At 42.6% G+C, this 13,773-nt stretch overlaps 1 protein-coding gene across 1 annotated transcript in view; it reads right to left on the bottom strand.

The window, feature by feature from the left end:
- The window catches only part of LOC308330634 (FERM and PDZ domain-containing protein 4-like), a gene marked incomplete at its 5' end in the record, with an annotated part of 28,920 nt that overhangs the window by 9,552 nt on the left and 5,595 nt on the right, over positions 1-13,773 (bottom strand). Inside the window, 5 exons of the mRNA XM_080785585.1 lie at positions 800-904; positions 2,065-2,110; positions 3,944-4,046; positions 4,521-4,681; positions 9,141-9,254. Coding sequence (XP_080641711.1) covers positions 800-904; positions 2,065-2,110; positions 3,944-4,046; positions 4,521-4,681; positions 9,141-9,254 — 529 coding nt within the window. The remainder of the gene's footprint in view (positions 1-799; positions 905-2,064; positions 2,111-3,943; positions 4,047-4,520; positions 4,682-9,140; positions 9,255-13,773) is intronic.

Raw genomic sequence — 13,773 nt, 5'->3', positions numbered from 1 at the left:
AAATCACGTTATTGATTAGTGGATTACACTGTTTCTATTGTTATTGATTAGTGGATTACATTATTCTAGTGTCAGAGGGCTAAATTAAAAGATTTCTTGAGAGACAATTATTGAACATTCAAAGACAGTGAAGGTGGCCGTGTGTTGCTGTGTGTTTACTATACACCAAAATATAGGTAAATATTATGTTATAATAATCTACAGTATAGTATCTCAATAATAAACCAAATCGGTGATTGTGTGAATGTTTCCACAATACTGTATATTTTATGCATAAATTATATAGTATATACAGCATAATGCTTTATGTGAATCATCCAGTAAATAAGGAATCTGTCTGTCTGTCTGTCTGTCTGTCTGTCTGTCTGTCTGTCTGTCTGTCTGTCTGTTATACCCACATCGACTCCATATCATATCAGTGTGTTTGGAAGCAGCAGTTGATGGGAAGACTTAGGCTAGTGGAGGAGGGAAGGAGACAGCAGTAGATAGTATTGATTTTTATTGTGTGTGCAATTCTTTCTATTTTACTGAAGCCACTAAGCAGCTTTAAGGGTTCCAGTCAGAGCCGTGCCAGATTTATACTTTATACATTGTACGTTAGTGTTGCATGCCAAAAATAGTCGACCCAAGCTCACGATGCATCACGCATGCAACACGTTGTCGTTGTGAGCTTGTAGATTAGCTATTTTCGGCGCACGACAGCCATAAAACAGAGCATAAATTAGGCAGTTGTGAATGTCCCCTGTGTGCAACCTTTGATGTGTACTGTAGAGAATGAATCTGTGTTCCGTGGACTTACTGGGACCTGGCCGTTGATGATGACTTCTTCAGCAAAGCGGACTTTAACAGGATTAGACTTTAACTTGGCCTTTTTGGCTGCACTGATGAAGGCAGATTTGGGTGACTTAAGAAAGGGGGTGAAAAACACAAAGGAAAAAGCACCGTTAAGCCTAAACTATAGGCCGCTCAGTTATTTTCTTTCACCAAGATTAACTGATGTGCTGCATTTAGTTGATTTTTCTTTCTTCCGGAAACAGATGCGGTTACAATGAAGTATAAATTAGGCTTCCTTTACCACTTAAGCCCTATTTTATACTTTGTACGATGGCGTATAAAATAAAAAATGATCTACAAGTTCACAACACAATGTACCGGTACCTTGTTGTGAGATTGTATATCTGCAATTTTTAAAACATTTTAGAAAATCTCTGAAATGTTTTGACTATTTTTGACTATTTCTTTTAAACTTGGCTCTAATAACATGCCCAAATTAGGGATGCCAGGGTGAAAGTGGTTAACGCAAAATTGTCCCCTTCAGAGATGCTGCAGTCATGGGTGATGAGTCATGCACTTCTATGGCGCTATACAGTAGGATGCAAGGACACACTCACGTCCTTTGAACATAAGCGTTTTCATTAGAACCTCCCATTTCTCCAGCCTGTATTCTACTGTCATGATTAAAGTGGCCATTCATGAGATGAGGGACACTCCCTCTGGTGCAGTGTCATTGAGATTACTTAGCCATGTCTGGTGAATGAAGGCAATTACAGTCAGGATTAGAAAGAGTAATTCTTCTGGTTCCTCTGTCCTGTGGAACTGACTATTCTTTGTTTTGTTTGTATAATAGAAACGTAACAACATAATAGTTAATGTTTTGATATTTTTTGTGGTTCTTCAGACTCCCCTGCTAAGAATTATTCCATGAGTTGCTGCATGGAATCATGCAGCAGCAGCATCACTGATGCTACTGTAGTAAATGTTGACATGGCAGGTTCAATATGGGCTCTTTTTGTACAGTAGGCTCTGATGTGGGGGACAAAATATTGTTTTAAGGAGTTCAGTGTTTGAGCTCTCATCTCTTGGAGTTAGCAGCCAATCTTACAGCATACCACAGACACATGGATATGGGTACAGTTCACTGCATGCACGTACGCACACAACACGTAGGCGCACACACACACACACACACACACACACACACACACACACACACACACACACACACACACACACAGACAGACAGTAATCCTCCTGTGTGTTTGGAATGAATACTTTGAAACTCACTGGGTACGGTTGAACGACCGTCAACACTATAGACTCCTTGCAGCTCCTGAAAGAAAGCACACACAAGCAAACACATCGTTATAGATTGAACCTGAACTCCATTGTCATAGAACATAAAACTTGTTCTGTCTTGACGTGTCTTGAATGTCTTCATTGTTCTCTCGAGGTTTGGTTGTTATTGTTGAGATGGACAACAAGCAGCATTCTGTATCAGTGATGCTGATACACTTTTAGGTGATGACCTATCCACCGCGGTGGTTAGTGAAAATTGATGAGGGATGAGTCCCTGCGGCGCAGTGATGTCATATTGTAGTTCAGTCAGGCCAACTCAAGAATGGAAAGCAATATATTTATTATGGTTTAGCGATGAATTCGATCTGCTTTTTAGGTACTGGGATCAAGCACATCAGACCCAACCAGGGACTCCGAATCCCCCGTACCTAAACAGCAGATCCAAAACGACAGGTGGTAGCTGGCGTGGCGGAGGTTGAGTAGCAAAAGTTTAAGCAGGCAGCAGCGCAGCAGTATCAGTGTGCAGCAGCAGGTAAGCAAGCACATTGAGCAGAGCAAACTTCCAGTCTAAATAGCCGGGAATAAAAGTGGAATGAGTGTGTGATTGGATGAAGTAAATCATGTGAATCAGAACCTGACGCAGAGGCGGCCCAATTAACGGCCGGCAGCAACTGCACTGAGTTTCCTGACTGAACTTGCTCTGTCTGCAACAGGCGCGATGCTCATTTGTCCCTAACCAACACGGTGAGTGGGTTATCACCTCAAATCTGGAGTCACGAGGCTGTGACTCACTGCTGCGATGCAGTGTCCTCTATGTGGGCATAGCCTAATTATTTCATCTAGTGTTTAGACCGCTGCACACACAGGTCATGCGAGGAGGACTGAGCCCTCAGAGCCACTGTCGTCATCTATGACACACATGCGTAAATGTACACCGGCAAACTAGTGAATCATAGAGAATTAGCAGGTGAGTGCAATGCTGTACTATGTCTAATTACTCTTGTCAGTATTACTGTATTATTATTACAGTATTAGTATTGAGAGGACATTTTAAGTCGGACACTGTACAGGGTTTGTTTATTCTGGAAAAGCAATTGGATTTCTGTCTATTCCACGAAAAAAAAGAAGGTAGTCAAGAATGTGGTCAAGCCCCATAGGACCGGGATGGGTTTTTGAAGCAAATTTTGACAGATTGCCAACATTAGTATTGCAAGCTTGGGCCAACAAGTTCATGGCTCAACCAATGGGATTGATGCATTGGCTCGCTCATGGAGGTAGTTTGAGGCATAGGAAGCATACAGTACACTAAAGAGTTACCACACAATAGGAAATAAATTATAAAGCACCTAATCCGTGATAAGCAACCAGCTCTCAGTTTGCATTCAAACATTTTGGACAGACAGACCGACCGACTGACGAACAGAAAGAGGCCTCATTCACACGTACCAAACACCAATCAAGTGTTTGTTCGTTTTTTTGGGCCACCACAATGCTTTTCCAATGGGAGTCACATGGTTTGACCAAACATTTGTGTTTGATTGCTGGTGGTGTTCTGCCCCTCCCCCCGATCAAACAAAAATGTTTGGTCAAACCATGTGACTCCCATTGGAAAAGCATTGTGGTGGCCTAAAAAAACAGCTTGATTGGTGTTTGATACGTGTGAATGAGGCCTGACCGAACAAACAATCATCAACCAACTGACGGTGTGGTTCATATAGTCGCTGCGTGATTGCAGCTAAAAATGTTCCAACTTCCATCTCACAAGTCCAACACTTCAGACAGCATGTGCATAATTAGCATTAATAATTATCTCTACAGCATGTCTAGCAGCAGGCAAGTGACATCTCATCTCTGTGTGTTGTCGTACCTGACGAGGTCGATAACCCTCTCCCTGGGCGCTGAACTGACTGGCTCATCGTTAATCATGATGATCTCGTCCCCGGGGAACAGCCTGCCCTCCGAAGGCCCCCCTGCCCAAACACCAAACAAGAGTTAAGTGGTATAAATTGCAGAAGGTCAAACCATTCTTCTTTATTGTCTCGGTTTCCTGCACTCTGGCCCAAGGCTGTGGGGGTTGATGATGGTGGAGTAAAATCGATGATTCATCACTGTAGCTGATTTTCTTTCTGGCTCAGTTTTTGCATCTTGTCTCCACTAGAGCCTCTGGTTATAATAGCCGCGGATGGGACGGCGCACTGGTGTGTTAACCACTCATATACAGTATGTACTTAGTTGTCTGCGGTCCCCCAGAGGTATATACTTGTTCCAATCCTTTTTTTTATCGCTACACCAAATCGCTTCACAATTGTTTTTCATTTAGCAAGCCCACAAGGCACTACGCAGTGTGAGCTTGTAGAGCTGCTATTCCCGGTGAATGCTTGCCTAAGTTCGCAGAATGATCACCTATTATGACATGCCCTGGAATAGTGAGCTGTTTTTATTACCTGGTGTGACTGAGCGAACCACCACCGGTTTCTCACTGCCTGCCACAAAGCCAAAGCCCAGGACGGGGTCTCGTCTCATCTCCACCTTTCGGGGGGCTGGAGGCACAAACTTGTCCACGTCCAGACGAACCTCCTCCAGGGAGCTGCTCTGGGAGACGTGGCTGTGGTAGAGAAAGAAAAGTGAAAGGTGACACTTCCTAATTTATTTATTATTGTTATTATTTGCCTTATTTGAGGCATTGTATTACGTTTTAGTCTTCTGTTGACAGAAGTGACACACATGACCGTTGAGCAAGATATCAATTAACAACTACTGTACTGCTATACTTGTCAGGCTTGTCAGCATAATCATTTTCTGTTTGAATGTAGGCCCAAGTCAATCAATATCTAATCCAAAAGAATAACCAAGCTCTGACAAGAGGCCATAAGTCTTCAGAATAAATGGGACAGTCGTAAATTTCACACTTGGAAACTGGATGTTTTCCAGTTAATAATATACAGTACCTAAAACGTTTAAGGCTGATCACAACATGACATAAAGATACTGTAGTGAGATGCTTCAGAATAGAACTTGTGGGCGATTGTCAAATGAGCTCCAGCAATTCTTTGCTTTCCTGCAGACCGTATACCCACTGTGTCACATACTGTGTAGGAGATATCAGCTGCAGTCTTAGCTTTTGCGATGGCATGTTATAATGTGGGGGGGGAGGACATCTTATTATGTTCTCAAATACATTTCAGAGGCCATGCTCTAAGCTACACAGTAAAATCCTCCAGTTTTAAGTTTTTATGAATTTTCGGAACACTGGTTCTCAACGTGCTCCACGGATCCTCGGGGGATTCCAGGGGGTCGTCGGGTAAATAATTGTTAGTTAGCCTGGGAACCAATTGGAGTTATTGGACCCTTCCGGGTCTGTAACTCTGAGAGAGTACAAATTCCATACTGTACATTTGGTGTTAAATTGATCATCAAATGGGGCCAGTGGCCTAATACTTACAAACTGGGAGTCTTTGAAATTAAAAAGTTAAAAAAGTTTTTGAATCGCTGCAGTAGAGATCATGCATAATAGTGATGCCCGTAGTGCTGTATCCCCCCCCCCCCCTCCCCCCGAGTGCCCCACCGCTCCTACTGGCCAGCCACCCTGCCATTGATGGTCTGATGGAAACCAGGACTCGCTGTTGTTTGAACCCTGTTTCACCCCTTGCCTTCAATTTTAATTCCAATACCCTTGCAGTAAGACTTTATTCCAGTATCCTTTGCTTTCTTGTGAAAACAAGCAACATGCAGCTTTCGCTCTATAATAGTGTGTGTGTGTGTGTGTGTGTGTGTGTGTGTGTGTGTATGTGTGTGTGTGTGTGTGTGTGTGTGTGTGTGTGTTTGTGTGTGCACGCGTGTGCACGCGTGTGTGTGCTTGCGTGTGTACTCTTGTATAGCAGCAGTAGCATCTCCCCATGGTGCCAACAGAGGTTGGTTAATTAGGGCTATGGGCAGGCAAGGCAGCGTGTAATTCACAGTTATTCTTGACACATGTTCCATTCGCCACTAAATACTAACAATTAATCTTTCAAGGCATGGAGAGAGAGTGCAGGCCTCTCTGTATGATGCAGCCCATTACAAGCTCACAGACACCTTTTAATCCTCATTTATACTTTGCCTTTCAACAGTAGTATCACACACATACATTTTTGGGGCACAAGACCGTCATCAAAAAGTAGGGCTTTGGTGGATCAATGTTTGAAGAAGTGACATTTTCGTCATTACAATTGATATTTCAGGATGCAGGACTTAATTTGATAAATATCAGAGAAAAACACTCTGATGCCAGTCTCTCTCTATTTGAATGGCTGGAAAATGGAAATTAAGAGTTTACATAGTACACATATTAAATGCATAAACTTTCCTTAATGATTATATCTGGTTTCAGTATTTATTTATAATTTATTTTCTCTATTATTAAGTCTTAAACTGAATATCTGTTCCTCATTTATGTGTATACAGTACATGTGGTATCTTCTAGTTTGCAGTTTGCTGTTTAATAACTATCTATAACCAACTATCAATAAACTGTCAACGGTTGGACTTAGGCAACCATGTTTCTTTACTTGTGTCTTAAACATTTCAGACCTAGTAAGCCTATGTTGTTTTCAGTTATAGACAGTCATGACAAGCCATTACAGCCGTATAAAATGTCCCTGTTTTCTATTCAAAAAACACAATTATCCTAAAATAGGGCCCTTAGCCAAGTCAAGTCTACATACGAACAGTAAATCACACACATGCACGTTTGCACGCACACACACAAACACACAGAGAGAACATTCTGTTCTCCAACATAAGTAGAGCCAGGCAGAGGAAGTACTTTTCTCGTATTTGTCCTCAGATTTATTTTAAATTATATGTTCTACCCAACAGTTTCCCTAACTCATCATAGTCATTCCATCAATACAGAACACACAATAACACAGTTACTAAGTGGATTCAGGTCGATGAGTTTGTCACCTGAATCTCGCTTCTGAGACACTCACTTTAGATTTTGGAGTCAGTTTGATTTGCCACGTGACGAGCACAACAGATTGTGTACAAAGGAAAACCATATGGTCCTGTGCATTCAGGAAGTGCAGTCTAATCCCCAACCAAGGCCACCTGCTAAAGATGGCTTGCCTCCCAACATGATGACAGCTTTACATCTAATGGTCCCTAATCATCCCCATTAGCTGCTAATGTAACCCCACACACTACCCTGCACACCGCTCACAATTCGCACTGTGGCTTCAGAAGTCATCCCCAACAAGACAAACAACACTGATGCTGATGCCAAGTGTCTGACTGTGAAGTTAATTCATGGTCCATCGTGCAGTATAAATCGGGCTTGAGCCACAACATCCATAGCCTGTTTTCTCTGTCACAGTTCAAGGAGTTCCATTTCATTCTTTTCTTTCTGGGGTTGAGGTCAATTTTGCTATTTTCTGCAGGCAGTTACTTTGCAAGTTCCCAGTAAAGTACTCATAACATAAGCTTTGAGTAGAATATGACTGGTCAAAATGGAAGATCAAAGCTGAAATAATTCAGATAGATCACTCTGAGGACTGAGGCAACCACAACTGAGCCTACAGTATAGGCTACACAGTGCAATTATCAGTGTAAATATTTAAAATGGACCAATAACATCAAGTTAAATTACAGTTAACACAATATGAATGATAAAGTTAACACCCATTCATTATAGCATACTGCATACGTCTTATATCCAACATTGTGTCCCAGATTCTATTTAACAAGTGGTATTGTGTCCACGGAATACTCTTTGTTGAACACAGTCACGGAAGTCTTGCATGTTAAATGGCCGTTGATACATTATTCATGGCTTCCTTTCGTGCACACTCGACCTGTGTGTCATTAGGCAACATGGAAACAACAATAACGATTTTAAATAAAAACACTGGATCCTCAACATATTCAGACAGGAGCACCTGACAATAGTTGACACATGCTGCAAATAAAGGATTTGTGCGTCCTCCTCACATTTTTGCCAAAGCTGAGGCTAGAGCCAATAGAGCTCCTATGATATTCTTCCTCCAGATATTCTCTGCATCCAGCCGCTCCAGCGCATCAACCACTCCACGGTTCTTATGTAACCCTCTTGACATCACACTCCTCTTGCTGTAACCCATGTGTGACAAGTTTGTTCCTCCTGTCATGCATACACCATGCAAAGAAACATAGTTTCCCCATTAGAGAACCATCCAGTTTAACAACACAGCAAAAGCACTACATACATTAGACATACTGTACAGTAGCTACGTGTTCCTCATTCCCATAATGAGCGTGTTGTGAGAGAGAGAGTTAAAGATTCAACCTCCTAAAAGGAATGTGATATTTCGTCTAATTTGCAAGAGAGAAGGAAAAAAATGTCAAAAATGACTAGAAAATGATTGTGAGAACCTGGTGTATGCGGTAGAATGTGGATGGATGCAGGCAGTAATATTTTTAGACCTAGTGAGTAAGGTGCACACTTGAATATCAGTGGTGAGAGAGAAGAGCGGACAGAATAACAGGAACAGAATAAGAAATGAAGGAACCAAACACTCACTTGTTACACTGGAGCCTCCAGCTTACACGCACTAGAATCAGACCGACATGCTGTGTTCATGATGCCAGAGAGCGAGAGGGTTTCTTTTACCTGTCTGCACAGACACACCAAAGTGCTTAAGCATCGATTATGCTGAATGCACCGCAGCCCCAGATCTTCAGCGATAAACCCCGCCGGCTCTCACCTCCAAACAAGTCCCTATGCGCACGTGAATCTCAACGATAGTGGCACGCACAGGCTTAAACGTGCACAAGCCTCTTTTCACTGCCTTTTGCCAGAGACCAGGCTCTGTGTGCGTGTGTGTGTGTGTGTGTGAGTGAGAGAGAGAAAGATAGAGAGAAGCCAGGGCAGTGTGTGTGCGCAGCAGTGGCAGGAGCCGGGAATCAGTATTCTGGATGCACAGATGGAGACAGAGTGTGGAGGCAGTGACGTGGCTAGAATAATCACAGGTTACCAAAGCTCATGAAACATCTGGGCGGAGGGGGTGGGGGGTGTCCCTCTTATTTTCTTCATAACTCCGAACACTTACTTGATGTAGCAGTCACGCCCCTCTCTATTGGTCCCCATGTCCCATCCATTGGGTCCCAGCGATGCATTCCAGGTCCCGGTGGGGGGTGGCCAGCCAGAGGACTTTGTCCTGTGGCTGGAGAGACACAGACAGGGGAAGGCTTGTCATGTGGTGGTCACGGACTGTAACATTAGGTATTATGTTTAGTCATTTTGATGAAACCTCTGTGTAGCCGAGCCAAAAGCATCCTTCAATGCAAAGCCAGTTAAGCCACATATTAAATTAAATTTAAAAGTTTTTCACACATCTGCAGCTAAAAGTTTAAGATCTTTGCATAAAGAGAGGCTTTGTGTGATAACAATAGGAACAAGTGAATCAGAGTGCAGTCGTCAAATGTGATAAACAATGTTCTCTAACCAGCGCTCAGTGAATACTAACTCAATTAATTATGTAACACACAGACACGCACGCGCGCAAACACAAACACACACACACACACACACACACACACACACACACACACACACACACACACACACACACACACACACACACACAGGCAGCGTTGTCAGGCTTCAGTCTTGTGCTTTGAAAGGCATGAAATTGGTTTTATTCCTAGATGTCAGTACATCGTCTGTACTGCTCGAAGCCCCAAACAGTTCCCTTAAAAGTGAGTTATTTGATATACTCAACTCCAGGACGAATTCATCAGGAAATAACAGAATACCTTATTACCGTATAAGCTATTCCCAATATTAACCAAAGAAATGGGTAGCATTAACAGAACTCCTTGATTTTACTTGGATTGACACTTTAAAACATCTCCCTAATTGTACTACTATTCTTATTATTCTTATTATAATACAGCATGCTACAGGTTGTCATACAGGACAGTCTGCAGTTTTTTATATCCCCACTAATAGGGCTATTAGCCCCCCCCCCCTCTCTCTCTCTCTCTCTCTCTCTCTCTCTCTCTCTCTCTCTCTCTCTCTCTCAATTCAATTCAGTTCTCTCTCTCGATCCATCTTGCTGTCTTTCTCTCTCCTCTGTGTCTGTGTGGCAGAGTGGTGATGCTGTGAGAGCAGTGGCAGTAAGTTATGTCACTTCAAAGGCTTGTCTGTGTAACAGGGCTCTTCACATTCATTATTCAAAGCTCCTCTTTCTTCCCCTTTTAATGCCTCCCCAGTTACTGTACCAGTGTGTGTGTGTGTGTGTGTGTGTGTGTGTGTGTGTGTGTGTGTGTGTGTGTGCGTGTGCGTGCGTGCAATCCGTGCATGTGTATGTGCGTGCGTGTGTGTGTGTGTGTGTGTGTGTGTGTTTCATACGATATGCATGAATAACATAACAACACATGTATACTGTCAATTCATCAACACACAACAGTAATAAAGAGGGAAAGAAGACCTTATGAAATATGAGCTTTGAGGTCACTTAAACTCATCATCACCCAAGCACTTCAACTTTCTACTGGATGCATTCATTCATTATACATAATTCATACTGAATTTATATTATATGCTGTGTACATACATACGTATAGCCTATCATAGTATATCAATATACATTTAAATAAAGAAATAAACACACACACACACACGCTCTCATGCACGCACGCACACACACGCACGCACACACACACACACACACACACACACACACACACACACACACACACACACACACACACACACACGCACACACACACACACACACACACACACACACACACACACACACACACACTATTGTGTATGTATTTTGTGACATCTATAGTATTACATTAAGTCAAATGGTAGTTGTCTGTGTTTGCTTATTTAAGACTGGCTTCAGAACAGTGGAGCAATCAGATTTCTGCCCCAATGCGATCTTGCGTTCAAGTACTACTGTTTCCACATGGATATGGATTTATCTGACCAACAGTACATTAGCAGGGAGCAGGCCCTGGGTGTATATTTAGAACATATTTCCTCCAGCATAGCTGGTGTGTGTCTACATGCTTGGCTCTGTCTGACACTGTTGGAGCCGTGTTTCATCAATGTGGCCAATTTGTAGCTTTTGAACAAAGCAGGTTTTCAGTCCACAACCATCTTAGCAACAATACTGTTAGAGTTAAAGGTGTTGTGCTTTAAAATGCTCATATGTACAGTAATGCACGGAGAATGGTATGGCAAAATGACGTTACTTATGGTAGATTTTCTGGGAATCATTAGCCTTTCATGAAAGTGACCCCAAAAAGATTGAGCAATTCAAATGGAACGTTCTACTCACAGAATCAGACGATGTGCCTTCTGGATACCATTCTGGACTGACAAAGAGTTGTGCCAAATCCATCCTCTTTCAGTCAGCCATAGCCTATCGTATCTTTTTAAATGGCATGGTCATGGATATTGTGATTTTTGATTTCTTTGTTCCGTCCACCAGAGGTTGCATTATGCCGCTGAGACAGAGTGACTCTGTAGAATAATAGCTAGCTTCCAGAGGAGTTGGAGAGGTTGACACAGTGGTGGACAGTGAAACTGATCCTCCTCTGCAGGCATTAATAAATGATGTCTGTGCTGTCATGTAGGCCTGATAGAGTTGCTAACCCATGGTGCACAATTCTTGAACAGGTTATCCAAGAGTCAGAGAGGAAACTAGTTCAATTCACAGGAATGTATGTATTATGATTCCATAGGATTTATTTTAGAGTAGGGCCGTATAAAAAGGGAATATGCCCATAATGGATGTTTTTATCTTTTCATGTACATAAGCAAGACAGGGTCTAAAATAATTGGTGGTTACACAAACCCTCAAAGATTGACATAGGTTAGGAGTGGCTAGCACCCCTCAAAGATATTAAGTCAGGTGTCTTAGAGATTGACAGGTGTAATGTCAGGCCGCTACAAGACACTTCATCCCATCACATTCCCAAATATAAACTAACAACCATAAAACTACAACATTCACTCTCTCCCAGGCAGCCTACTAGCACCATAATACTGTGTTAAAAGTGAGCGCAGTGCAGCGCACATGCGCAGGCAAGCATGCACGCACGCACGCACGCGTGTACAACACTATGTATTTGTACAATAGGCATAATTTCACACATCTAATCTAATATTTTTGCTCAAAGATTGAAATCATCCTTGTCTCAAAGCTGTGCCCATTTTTTGTGATCTAAATTGACCAAAGACTAACTTTGAATACCTCAGCATTAGCAAACTGTCTAAGAAGCCTGGGAAAAGATCATTTTTCAGCCATTTATAAAAGTTGCATGAGGAATTGGATCCTTGCTTTATCACGCCAGCTCACTTTCACTTTCTTCTTTCTTTTTACAACTTGACTTCGCCGACTTGCTGTATGAAAAGACATTATAGCAGAATCCCACCATAAAGTCTGAATTCCGGTTGTTGGATATTGTACCCATGTTGGACAGGAGAATACCATGCAGCTAATTCACACAAACCACACCACAGCCCTGCCTGCTGGTATTGCCGATCAAAGGATGATTCGAACAACCAGTCTCTGTCGTTATCGTCATCACAATCACAGCCACACAATCACAGTAAACTTTTATTCTCGGATGTAGGCCTACATTACACGGCAGCCATTCAAATCCAAGCTAAAATGAATATGTTAAATCATGATGAGACGCAGCCATAGGCCCCTCTATTGCCCCAATTATTGCCAACGTTACAAACCTCTCCATCAGCCAGGGGCACATTTTAAACTAGAAAGAGTCACCCTCTGTAGAAAAAAGGAATCAAATTAGAAGCCGACAACTACCATCGTGTTTCTATTCTAGGCTCTATCTCGATTCTCGAAAGTTATAGAGAGTTTAGTATTTTAACAGGTCAAAAAGCGCCTCAATGGAAAAGACAGAGAAGAAAAAAAGTACAAATTACAATCTGGCTTCAGAACATTTCACTCCAGGCAAATACTGTGGCATAATCATGTTGGACCTCCAAAAGGAGTTTGACACTGTACATCTAGCCGCCGCGGATTCTAATGAAAATCATCCCATATCAACCAGTATAGGTTACTTATCAAGACGATACACTGGAGCCAGTAGGCTCTATTGGAGCCTACTGGCTTCTATTAGGAAAATGCTGAGACGTCTGATCTGGTGTTGGTCGCGACTATCACTAACAGAAACCTAACGTCAGTCTTAACCGGCCACACGTAAGTCCCCTAACCTAATATCAGTCTTAACCGGCCACGTAAGTCCCCTAACCTCATATCAGTGTTAACCGGCCACGTAAGTCCCCTAACCTCATATCAGTGTTAACTGGCCACGTAAGTCCCCTAACCTCATATCAGTCTTAACCGGCCACGTAAGTCCCCTAACCTCATATCAGTGTTAACCGGCCACGTAAGTCCCCTAACCTCATATCAGTCTTAACCGGCCACGTAAGGCCCCCTAACCTCATATCAGTCTTAACCGGCTACGTAAGTCCCCTAACCTCATATCAGTCTTAACCGGCCACGTAAGTCCCCTAACCTCATATCAGTCTTAACCGGCCACGTAAGTCCCCTAACCTCATACCAGTCTTAACTGGCCACGTAAGTCCCCTAACCTCATATCAGTCTTAACCGGCCACGTAAGTCCCCTAACCTCATATCAGTCTTAACCGGCCACGTAAGTCAGTTTCACTATGTTTTCGCTTCGGCGGCA

Source organism: Protomyctophum bolini (assembly GCF_963924005.1).
Source record: "Protomyctophum bolini genome assembly, chromosome: 16".
Classification (NCBI taxonomy): Eukaryota; Metazoa; Chordata; class Actinopteri; order Myctophiformes; family Myctophidae; genus Protomyctophum; species Protomyctophum bolini.
This window is presented reverse-complemented; position numbering and strand designations above follow the sequence as displayed.